The sequence below is a fragment of the Tamandua tetradactyla genome, chromosome 7 (assembly GCF_023851605.1).
Source record: "Tamandua tetradactyla isolate mTamTet1 chromosome 7, mTamTet1.pri, whole genome shotgun sequence".
Lineage (NCBI taxonomy): Eukaryota > Metazoa > Chordata > Mammalia > Pilosa > Myrmecophagidae > Tamandua > Tamandua tetradactyla.
Window position 1 is genome coordinate 64,537,681 of NC_135333.1, and position 12,478 is coordinate 64,550,158.

At 51.2% G+C, this 12,478-nt stretch overlaps 1 protein-coding gene across 2 annotated transcripts in view; it reads right to left on the reverse strand.

The window, feature by feature from the left end:
• Positions 1–12,478, reverse strand: part of IQSEC3 (IQ motif and Sec7 domain ArfGEF 3) — a 104,105-nt gene that overhangs the window by 23,394 nt on the left and 68,233 nt on the right. The window contains exons 4-5 of one of the 2 annotated variants that reach the window (XM_077167894.1): positions 10,946–12,033; positions 8,867–9,028 (exon numbers count right to left, since the gene is read on the reverse strand). In XM_077167894.1, the coding sequence (XP_077024009.1) occupies positions 8,867–9,028; positions 10,946–12,033 (1,250 nt within the window). Of the gene's footprint in view, positions 1–8,866; positions 9,029–10,945; positions 12,034–12,478 lie in introns of those variants that run through there. The other variant, XM_077167895.1, reaches the window with a different exon arrangement.

Below are 12,478 nucleotides of genomic sequence, written 5' to 3' on the forward strand. Positions count from 1 at the left end.
ATCAGCCAGGAGCCAGGCATCCTCTTCAACCTCCTTGGACATGTCTTCAGTCTACTACTGCACTTATGTCCCAAAATTTACTCGCCTGTTTTCCTCACCAGGCTAAGAGATCCCACAGGGCAGGGACCTTTCTTTTAAGCTCTGCAGCCCTCATATATACATGGACCCATTTAACTTCTGTAGGGTGAATGAATGGGTGAGAGACTAAGTGAATGGATGGGGCCTTGAGCCTGTTGTCAGCTTTAGAAACTCTGCCCAGTGGTTCGAGATTGCTTGGCCTAAATGCTGAGCTCAGTTAGAATCGGCCCTGATAATCTGGACATAACTGCCCAGGAAATGGCCCTGAGGACTGCAGACAGCAGATGGCCAGGCAGCATGGCATGCATAGGCTTCCCTCTTCCTTCAGCTGCCTATACTAGTGGGTGAGTGATGAGAACCAGGGAAACTGGCGCTGATTAGCCTACTCCTAACCGAGCATCGGTCCAGTGCTGGGAGGGACAACTGACTGGCAAGTGAATTAGAGTGCAGCAGGTTTTGCTTGGGCCTCCTTCTCCTTCCAGTGGGTTCCTGCTGGGGCTGCGGCAAATACATCACAAGAGTTGGGGAAACTCATCCCAGAGTATGTTGGGCAGTTAATTAAAAAGTATTGGCAAAGTCCCTCAAGGGATAGGAGAAAAAATACGGAACTATTAAGCTTTACTTCCAGGGAAACCCCTGTTACCATCTCAAATATTAAGGATTCCCAAGTCAATACGCCAAGCCCTTGATTCTGAGGCTTGCTTTTGTGAAACTTATTTCTGTAGTGGAGAACTTAAGCCTACCTATAGTTATGCCTAAGAGTTTCTTCCAGAAAACCTCTTTTGTTGCTCAGATGTGGCCTCTCTCTCTCTAAGCCCAACTCTGCAAGTGATGCCATTGCCCTACCCTCTATGTGGGACATGACATCCAGGGGTGATAGTCTCCCTGGCAGCATGGGAGATGACTCCCAGGGATGACCCTAGCCCTGGCACCGTGGGATCAACACAACTTCCTGATCAAAAAGGGGGAAAGAAATACAACAAACTAAGTATCAGTGGCTAAAAGAGTTCAAATAGAGTTGAGAGGTTATCCTGGAAGCTACTCGTACATAAACTTCAGCTAGATATTGCTAATTATCACAGTTTGCCAAACCCCAACTGAAACCATCCTTGTTAAATCTAAAGAGTACCTAGGGCTTTATCTGAGATTCTACAAAAATTTCACACACTAACATTACTTTCCAGAAACCTAAAACCCCCAGATGGGTTCCTAGGCCAGATACGTCCTGAAACCCAGAAGTGCCAGCCTCTCCAGAACATCAGCTAGTTCCATCCCCCTATCCCATATTATCAACACCCCTTTCCAACATGAAAAAGTTGGAAAGGACTGAGCCCAAATACCCCTAAATATTGGGAGAAGGATTAAAGGAGAAAGAGGAGTTATAACAGAGAAGATAAGATTTAAAAATGAGTTTAACTGCTGAATCAGTATATTGGTATTTAGTCTCCAGGGTCTTGGAGCAGCTAGAAGGAAAAACCTAAAATTGTGGAACAGTAACCCGTACCAAACTCTGTAATCTGTTCTATAACTACTTGTTAGAATGTACTTTGAAATTTATTACTTTTTTGTATATTATGTTATATTTCATAATAAAAAATGTTGAAAAAAAAAAGTTGGGAAAACATAAGCACAGATGTTCCCTGCATCTGTGTAATTAGGTACAATCTTGCATAAACTGCTTGTTAGCACAGATCTGTGCATGGAATCAGTTTGTGTTGCAGGTAAATGAAGCATCGTCGTACGTGAGTGTGATCAAAATGAATTTCATTATATCACCTTTTTCTTAATGATAGCAAGACAGTGTCTGGCAGGTATAGGAACTGGTTGGGAGCTGAAAATAGGTAATGAGAGCCACAGGGAGTTTTAATTGGCCAGAAGAGACACCAAAGATCTGGAAAGTAAGGTTGGAGCTGAGACCCAGGAAGATGTGTGTGAGCTGCAGATGTGGGACTTGTGCTCCAACATTTCGGAACTGGGATGGATAATGAATCCACCCACTTGCCCCAGGTTGGATAATTTTATTTCTGCAGCTCCAGGCTTAGACGAATCAATTAAGAATATCCCCATCGGCCAGAGAGTTATTTTTGCTCGTCAGAACTCATGCTCCACAAAGGTCAAGGCTTTTGGAAAAGTGCAATGTGGCTAAGAAAACGGAGCAGCAGGCGCTGACACCGGAGGGCCTGTCAGAGTTCCTGGTGGTGACTGTCACCGGGGACAACCTTGTAGGAGGGGGCCTGGGACAAAGAAAATCTCTGAGTGGGCCTCAGAGAGGACGGCTGCTAGTAACGCCTTGAGAACAGAGGAACCAAAAGAACAAGGCTTGAACCACCCAAACAAATGGCAAGCCGAAGAGGCTGACTGAGATGACTTTTCTTTTCCCAGGCTTGGCAACACCCCTTTTCGTATTTGCCTTTCAAACTGGAGTGGGCACTAGAATCACCTGGAGGGCTTGTGAAAGCAGCAGGAAAAACAAACAAACAAACAAAACAGCTCGCAGGGACCCAACCCTAGAGTTTTTGATTTGGTCTCTGTGGGGTGGAGTCTGAGAATCTGCATTTTTAAAGCATTCCTAGGTGCTGCTGCTGCTGCTGCTGGTTTGGTGACCAACATTTGGGAATCACTGTAACAGCGGGTAAGGCAGGAAGAGGTCAGACCTTTGGCTTGGGTCTGAAGCTAGTGTCCACCATTTAACTGTCTGAACAAGTCACTTGGCCTCTCTGTGCCTCAATCTCCCCATCTATAGAATGGACATAACACCTATAGCACCTTATCTGGCAGGGTTCTTGTGGATTTTAAAAGAGATAACATGAAAAAAAAAAGAGAGAGAGAGAACATGTATGAAGTTCCTGGTACATAACAGGGTTGAATAACTGATCATCCCTGCTATGTACCTGGAGATCACGTCTGAGTTCATACTCCAGCTAAGTGGAGTTGGAGTCCCTTGTAGCTTAGGTATAAGACCCTTTCCTTCACTGTCAATGAGCTCTGCCCAAAATTCCATCATTAGACATTCCTCCATTAACTCTTTAAAATATACATATACCACAGAGAGCAAGCTGATGTTAGCTCAGACCTCTCTGGGGTTTCTGAATCAGTTTCTCAGCTCTGCTTTCTTCCCAGATGAGGGTCAGAGCATCGCAAATGAAGATAATTCAAGGGATGGGATGGTACTTGATTCAGCTCAATTTCTCTGCCACAGGCCAGGGGCTCATCATTTCTTCCCTCTGGGCCACGCTTCTGCCTTATAAAATGAGAGGGCTGGACCAGCCAACATCTGTGGGGTCCCCAAGTGCCCTGAGTCAGAATCATAGTCTATAAATCAGGGACTATAAGAACATTCAGACCACACTTGGAATGAGGCACAGAGGCAGGAGGGTGTGGGGTCGAGGGCACAGGTTATAGAACCAGACCGGCTTCCAGTCTCAGCCACTGATCAGCTCTGCATCCGTGAAACAGCTTCTTAACCTCTCTGTTCCTTGGCTTCTTCCTCTGTAAAATGGTATAGAATACTAGCACGGGCCTCATAGGGTTGCCTTGGAGATGGGATGAGCTTTTGGATGAAAGGGTCTTAGGACAGAGCCTGCTGGCTCACAGTAAATGCTTGATAAATGTGAACTGTCACCATGATGTCTCACAGCTGCTCACTCACAAAGGCAACCCTCCCCACCAACAAATTCCAAGACAGCGTGACTCCCAAGAATCTCTCTTGTAGAAGCCCCCCTCAAAAAGTGGCCCATTGCAGCCATACCTGACTATGACACATGGACTGAGAGACCCTTCCACAGCTGGTGCCCAAGTAATCAGAAATGAATTGGGGCTAAGCATGATCATTTTCATGTAAAATCCCAATGCATATGCTAAACTGATGGAGCCAAAGTGAACCTGGACCCTTGGCCTGTCCATCCCACACCTCGGGTCCTGAGAGCTCCACTTAAAGGACTAAAGTGGGTCTTAAATCCTATGGCTGTTTAACTGTTAAGGAAAATCCTGTCTGTCAGTGATGGAGTGGGGTCAGTGGGAGAGGAACCCTGGAAAGGTGAAGGGGTCAAGGTCATAAACCAAAAGATGCTACTTTTAGAAGAAATACAGGACGGTGTCAGTAGAAAGTTTCAAAGCAATGGAAATGGCCCCAAAGTTTGGCCTTGCCTGCCCTGGGCCTCCTCTACTCTCCTCCAGAGCGTAAGGGGCCACTTGAGCACTGGGCTACTCCCCCCTTCCTCACTGGAATTCCTTAAGAAGAAGGTGACTGTTCTAAGATTACACGTAGCATGATAAGTAAGACATTCTCGAGTAATTTCTTCCCAGCAATGAAAGGCCAGAGCCTTCCAGCCTGCTGAGCTTGAACGACAATCTGTCTTCATTTCTAAATGTCCCCTAAGAAGAATAAATCTGGCCAACACATTTCCATGGAAATGAAATAATGAAATCTGACCGGAACGTCAAACTCTAATATGTCTTGGAATTTAGCGAAGGAGGGAGGAGATGCAGTGGAGGGAGGAGATGAGCGGAGATGTGGAACGCCCAGGAAACTGTCTTCTGGCAGCTCAACCCAGAAGCTGCCCTTCGTGCATTTTCATAGAAGAGAAAGCTCCCAATGTCCTCCCTGTGGACATGATTCACATCGGAAAAATCACCCAGGCCAGAGACGAGACGGCGCGCAGCCAGCATGGACTACTCCCCCCACCCCACCCCCAACTGGCCTTCAAACCTGCTGAAGCGAACATTTCAGCAAGGAAATAGAGCAGAGCCAAATTTCCCAGGCACGTGAAAACCGAGAGGGAGAGGTTTCCAGCCCCAAAGGGTCCCAACTCTGGCTGCTGTCTGGCTCCCAGAGGACTTCTCAAGCCTACGTCATAGTCACCAGGACGAGCTCCCGTCTCCCCATCAACTCCCTCCCAGGCCTTATTGTCTGATGAGGAGCCAAGACCCCACACCCGCAGTGAGACACGTGAGGGTCCCCAGGGGGGCAGGAGTTGGGGTGGGAGATGGGGTGGGAGGATAAAATGCCTCGTGCTTTCAAGTGGTGAAGATAATAAATAATAGAATAACTAACATTATAGAGAACTTCCTAAGTGCCAGGCACTGAGTTAAGTGCATTTTAAAAACGGATATGCATTCTAAAAATTATTTTATATGAGGCAGGTACTCTTATCATTACTTTACAAATGAGGAAACTGAGGTTGTTCTCTCTTAAAATGAACAAACCCAAAAACCTCCTATCATTATTTGATAACGCAGGATTGAATACATTCTTTCTTATGTGTCATCTGTGGAAAGAGGACACAAAGGTTAGAGATGTCAGCTTTTAGGCCCTGATTCTGGGGGCAAACGTCACAGCATCGTATGATGCTCAGATGCTGCCCAGCGGCCAGGCAGATGCGGCTCCAGGCCCTCCTCCCCTCTGATGGACCCACCCACAAGGGAGAGGGGGGCACCCTGTCCCCTCCTCCAGGCTTTTCTCCTGTACCCTTCCGAGTCTGGCTGCTCCTTGGAGAGTGCTGTGGCTCCTGCGTCTCTGTCTCCAAGGGGATGGGTGATTTACGTCCTTTTCTTTAGCAAACAGCCTTGAACAGAACGGATGTGACTTGCTGAATGTCACCGGGGTGGAGGGAGTGGGCAGGGGAGCCATGTGGAATCCCAATGAAGACTTCCAGGGCTGCTTTCCTTGGTGGGAGTCAGGAAAGTGCAGCAGATCTGGAAGGTACCAGGATGGCTGGCTTGAGTGGCAGGAGAAGTCTGAACAACCAAGCATTTTGACTCCCCTGCTAGTGTCTGCGCCTGCCTGCTCCTCCGTCTCTTCCTGGTGCTCAGCAGAACGCCCTCTGCACCCCAAAGACAAAGCAGGCAGTCAGTGAACTGTGGACTTGGGGGAGCAGTGCTCCTTTCTGTGACGCTGAGTCAGTGTGCAGAGGCTGAGCATGTAGGGCCCGTGGAGCCCCAGTGCTGCCGGGTTCCAGAATAAAGCTGGCAGGACCCAGGCATTCACTGGGGCAGAACCAGGCTCAGCTCTGCACTCCAGCCTCCCCAGACCTAGGATGCCAGCTGGAAAGCCCCACTCCTCTCTCTCCCATGCTCCTCCTCATCATCTCACCACCTTGATGCCTGCTCTGTGAGCTTCTGAGGCTATGAGCTTTGCCTATTCCCCCTTCCCCCCACACACGGGATGCCCAGTCCAGTCCCATTCCAAACATATAGAAGGCACTCCATGTTTGCTGAATGACTAATGAACGGTCATTGTGTTCTCACATGAACTCTGGTACCCAGCACTGCCCTGGAGCCTGAAGGAAGAGTCACCCTGACCCAAAACTTGGTCCAAACGCTTAAGGTGCTGATTCTGTAGAATGCTGGTGCTACAGGATACTAAAGCAGCAGAAAGATCCAGATACACAGGTATGGGAGGCACTGTGGAGATCACATAGCCCTAACCTCTCACTTTACAGATGAGATGACTGAGGCCTAGAGCAATGACTTGCCAAGAGTTACAAAGCATGTTAGGAACAGAGACAGAGTAACCATCTGGGCCTCCACTCCAGGTCAGCCTACTTCTGCCACATCATACTGCCTCTTCCACTGGGAGGGCTCCCAAATGGAGCCCTGCCCACCTCAAGTGACCCATGCCTCCCCTCCACTGCTGGCCCAGTCCCCAGACCAGCCCCCCTCCCTAGCACAGGCCCCCGCAGCTGATTTGAGCCTCCAGCCTGCACCCCACACACTCAGCCTCCCAGGGAGGATGGTAATTAGTTTTCATTGTGCGCCACCAGGCTGGAGAACAACACAATGTCCCCAGCTCTCCAGGCCAACGTGGGCAGCTTAGAATTGCAGCATCCTGGCCAAACAGGGACTGGGGAAGCAGAGAGAATAGAAAGACAAACAGACAGCCAGGGCCTGTGCATGAAGCTGGACCACTTGAGGGTAGAGTCATCTCTGCCCAGAGCAGAGGGACAAAGTAGTGTCCCCCAGGGGGTGCAGGGCATCAGAAAGAACAGGGTGAGAGAGCACGTAGCCTCCAGTCACCCTGGGGCAGTGGGGAAGAAGCCTGTGGAAGACAATGGGGACAAAAGCAAAATCAGATGGAGGAAAAATAGGGAAAGGAAGGAGCAGGGAAAACTTGACCTTTCTGCTCTTCTTAGCATCTCATAGGGGTGGGGGGCAAAGGGGAGGGGAGGAGGGGGAGGGAAAGGGGAAGGACTCCGCATATTTCTTGGTTGATCTTCCCTTGTGAGACACTTAGAGCATCTCAACCAGAGGGCTGGAACCAATGAGAGTCAGAGGCAGGATGGAGTTCTGCCAATTAAGAGCCATCCGGGGACTTCAGGGTCCCCCAGCCAAATTCAAGCCCCCATTCTTCTGACTGTGCTGAGTTTAACAACCACTCCAAAGAGTGAATTAAGGAATATATACGTGGTCAAGGAGATATCAGAGAACAACTGGTCTCCCTCTCATTTGCCAGCCCCCTCCCACTACAGATACAGAAAAACAGGCCCAGAGAGCAGGGACTTATCCAAAGACACAGCATCAGGACTGCTCCATACAGAGACGCCAGGTATCCATGCCAGGATACAGATGACCTTGTCAATCAGGCTGGTGACTCCCCCAATCTTCCAAATCTTTGGGCAGAAGCCCCACACCCTCTAGCAGGCCCTTGCTGCTCTACTGAAAGTATAAAAGGAACCCCTGGGGAAAACCTCCCACATGCTGACTGTACCCGAGGGGAAAAACGAAAGTAAAAAGGGGGAGGCCCACCACCACAGAGTGATGACATTCAAAGAACAGAACTTGAGGGGGCCCAGTGGGAGAGAGAAAGAACATCAGAGTTATGGCAGGGACTGGGGAAAGTAGTCTCAGCAAAGCAAATTCCACAGGACCTCACCTCCTTCTTCCCAGGAAAGGAGTGGCTCCAAGGTCCTGCTCTTCAGCCCAGATAAATGCTACCACCCCCCACCCCCACCCCACCCCCACTGGCCAGCAGCTCCAGAGACGGAATGTAAGAGACCTATGTCCTGTCTCCAGCACCTGTCCACCCCAACACACCTGAGCAATGGCAACGGCAGTCCTGCCCATCTATCTGATATTAGAAACCTTTTTGTTGTGATTTTTTTTTTTTGCATGGGCAGGCACCGGGAATCGAACCCGGGTCTCCAGCAAGGCAGATGAGAACTCTGCCTGCTGAGCCACCGTGGCCCCCCCTTTGTTGTGATTTTGGTAGTTAACTTATCTTTATGGAATCATAGTTTAATCCAAAAAGCCTTGTTCCAACCCCTTCTTTCTGCCTCATGTTTTGCATGGTCAATATGAAAACAAGCCTGTGCAGGAGCAAGCTCCTGCTTGTAGAGTTCTGGGGCTGGCCAGGTGACAAGGAGAGGGTGCACTGAAGGGACTATCCACTAGGCAGAGACAGGACAGTCAGTGCCCCAGCACCCACACAGCCCTTTGCCTTCCCAGTTTCCTTCTCTTGCCCTACAGGAAAGCAGAGTGGGGGTCCTTTCTGTCTCCTTTGATAGCTTCTGTGTCCCTGGTGCTTCAAATAGCGTCTGACAATCAATGAACATTTGAAGGACTTTAGGAGGAACATAGGCTGACTAAGATGGGTGATTGGTTAAAGATCATGTGACTCCGGCTCCTGTGGCCAATCAGGAAGCCGCTAGGGATGACACCAGGACTTCTGGGAAACGGGCCCTGTCTCAGATATCTTCTTCCCCCAGCTGAGGTCCTAGGATGCCTAGGAGACCCCGGGAAGAACGGAGCGGAGGAGGAGGCAGGAGGGGCGCCCCAAGGGCGAGGTACTCACTCCAGCACATCGCGGTTGAACTGCTTCTTGCTGTTGCCCAGGAACTCCCCGATCATCTGACGGCTGAGGCCCTTGCGCTGGAGGAGGAAGTGGGCCACGCCGATGGGGGTGTCCGGGATGAAGCCGCGAGAGATCAGGAACTGGATGCCCTTGTCCGGGTCTCTGAGGGTGGAGAGAAGGACCCTGTAGGTTGTGAGCCGAGGCCACCCATGACCTCTTTCCTGCCTTTCTTCCAGCCCATGAAACCCATAAAAAGTGCTTGGAGACCCTTGGAAAGATTTTCCGGGAAGTGGCAGGATTCCTTCCACCGCAGAGGTGGCCCCCAGAGGAAGCATCTCTCATCAGAGCCCCACCCCCCGAACCTGCTCACAGAAGAGTGAGGATGGTGTGACGCTGGGAAGGGAAAGTGTGCTCCAAGCCAAGTGGATTCCAGAGCAGGTGCAGAGGGTGCCCCTTCTCTTTCCCTGCCTCACTCCCACTGGGTCTTACCCTGAGGTCCCCCAGGCCTGGAAGGTCCTCCCTCCCTGCCTGTATTCTGTTTTCCTTACATACTACCTCCCCTGGAAGCAACAGAGGAGAGGGAAATAGAGGTGAGATCCCCCCACCACACCCCTCCTCTTTTGGTGGACACAGGAAGTCCGGCTCTCCAGCATTTACTTTCTCCAGCCTGAGGCTCTGTGTGGGGGTGTGTGGGTGCTGGGATTTGAGACAAATGCATTCTGTACCCTGCATACAGATCCATAGCGACCCCTGAGCTATTTCTTACCAGTCCAGAAGATAAGTGCAGAACTAGAGGGTGAGCATCCAGAACCTTTTATAGCACTTTGACATTTTAAGGACAGCCAAGCATGTGATTGTTTTTCTGGCGATTCATTTTCTACTGGATTTTACAAAAGTATCAGCGCACAATGTTTGGGGGGGAAAAACTGGTCCTTCACTGCAGATAGTTTGGAAACCACTGCCTTAGGGAAGCTGAGTGCTGGTGTGAGCCTTGTGTGCACGCGGATGTGTGAGATTAGAGGCTCAGCTCACTGGGCTGGCAGCCTGATGGAGAAGAAAGCCACGAATCTGGACTCAGTCATATCTGGCTTTACCTAACTCTGCCAATTACTAGCTGGTTAACAGTGTGTGACTGACCTCACTTGTGTGAGCCTATTTCCTTTTCTGTAAAATGGCATAATAACACCTGCATCTGGATATTGTTGGGAAGATGGCAGATTTTATATGTAAGGTGAGCTGTAAATGGTAGCTACTCCCCCTAGAACATAAGCCTTTGGAGCCTGGAGAAACGGCTTACTCATCTTTGTGGTCACAGTGCCTGGCACTCAAATGTCTGTCAAATGAATAAATGAACATGTAAGTGGGCAAGAGGGATGCTGTATTTCTTGGCTCAGGGCTCTCAAGGGGTGGGTGGAGACAGCAGATGAGTGTCTCATGAGCTTTGTATTTCTATGGGAGGGGCCTGTCTACTTCCTCTGCTTGGCACCATTTGTGTACATTCAGAGAATATCTGCTTGGGACTCTGAATATTGGGGCATCCTCCCACACAGCCCCCCTTTGGGCTGTGACAATGTTCATTTATCTCCTTATATTCCCTAGTCACTTTCTACTCCATCTCTGCTTGCTTCACACCCTGCTTGTTTCCACCTTGCCTTTCACCCCTTCCCTGTTGTTCCCCAACTTCATATCCTACCCCAATGAATTCTGCTCAAATCCTCCCACTAGCACTCTTTATTTACTTAATACTGTTGCTTTTTAAATTTCCTCACTTTTTAAACCTTAGATTCCTCTTAAGCAATAACAGCTATGGACACATGGTTTTGATGTGTTCTATTTTCCCTAATACTTCTTAAAAAAGAACTCATGACACTTAAGAATTAAAGGTGTCAAATTAACTAAATCAATAAAAAAATTTTAAAAAAATTAAAAGAAAGAATGAAAGGTGTCCTTCCTCAACACTGTCTCAGGGACCTGGGGTGATGTCATAAATGCCGCTGCTTGGTGTCGGGAAAGGGGGAGCCCCCTCTTTTCCCCGCCATTCCTCCCCGGGGCCTGGCTCCCCGGGCTGCGCGCACGCACATGTTGAAGAGGTTGAGGCCGATGCGGTAGAGCCGCTTGCGCAGGGTGTCGGTGGAGAGCGTGGGCGACTTGCAGCTGGCGGGGTTCTCGCAGTGGTAGCGCGGCAGGCTGAGGATCATGGCCTGCAGGGCCTCCTTGGAGGCCGATGCCGAGACCTCCGAGCCCGACTTGGCCGACTTGGTGGACGTGCTGCTGCTGCTCAGCTGCTCCGAGTTGTCGCCGGCCTCGGCCGCTTTTCCCGCCGACCCTGCCGCGGGCTGCTCCTCCTCTTCCTGCTCCTTCTCCGCCTCCGGGGCGGCCGCAGCCTCCTCCACCACCGCCTCCGCGGCCCCCAGCCCGTTGGCACCGGCCCTCGCCTCTGCGCACGTGTCCTCGGAGGGCGCGTCCCCCTGAGCCGGAGCGGGGCCCTCAGGGGCCTCTCCCGCCGCCGGGGCCGCCGGGGCGGGGGCGGCCGCGCCCAGGCAGTTGGCCAGCGACAGGGCCGTGGAGGAGGAGACGGAGATGTTCTGGTTGGCGATCTGCACCGTGACATCCCGGAAAGCCATCATGAGGGTGCCGCTGTGGCCCTGGGGCAGGCCGGTGGCCTCGGCGGCCTCGTCCCCCGGCCCTGGGGCGCCGCCCTCGGGCTCCCGCAGCTCGGCCTCCAATCCTGGAGGCCCGGCGCCCGCGTGCAGGGCCTGGTGGATCTGGTACGTGCCGCTCTCCTGCAGGGAGCACATGGTCTTGAGGCTCCAGGTGCTCAGGGCGTCGTCGATGGACTTGGCCAGCGACTGCACCTGCTCGGTGAAGGAGTCCTCCAGCTCGGTGAGCGTGCCCGCGAAGGTGGGCGGCAGGGAGGGTGAGCGCACCAGCGGCAGCCCCATGAGGCTGTAGCCCTCCATGAGCGCCTTCTCGGCCGCCAGGCCCTCGGCCGTGGGCGCCCGTACCCTGCGCAGGGAGATCCGGCGCGGCAGGCGGCTCTCCAGGAGCGAGTTGCGGATCTTCTCGAAGTTCTTGCTGAGCTGGTACTGGCGGAATGCGGTTTGGATGGTGCAAGCGGCGCGCCGGGACACCAGGTGGCCCCCGTACTTGTGTTCTAGCATTTCAATCTGCAACAAGAGGGACGGAGAGGAGAGAGTTCAGTTGGGGCAGGGTGTTACAGTTCTTCGGGAGAGATGGGGTTGGTGAATGTCAGTGTGGGCAGGTAGCGGCCGACCAAACTTCAGCTGGGCCCAGGAACACGCAGCTGGGAGCTTTGGGGGCCTGAACTCTGAAAACTGGCATGTCAGAAAGCCAAGTTCCTGAGACACCAGGAATTTGGCAAGACTCTTAGAGGTGTGGGTTGTAGGATTAGAGATTCCCAGGGAGGAGGGAGAGAGGTATTGCTGATGGTCGTCAGATAAAGCCTCTAATGGGGTTTATTTGAAAAAGTTCATATCAGAGATGCACATTGAAGTATTTATGGGTGAAATACATGATACCTTGAATTTGTGTTAAAATGCTCCATCAAAAATAGTGGAAGAGTTAGATAAAGCATGGTTATTAGTATTAAGA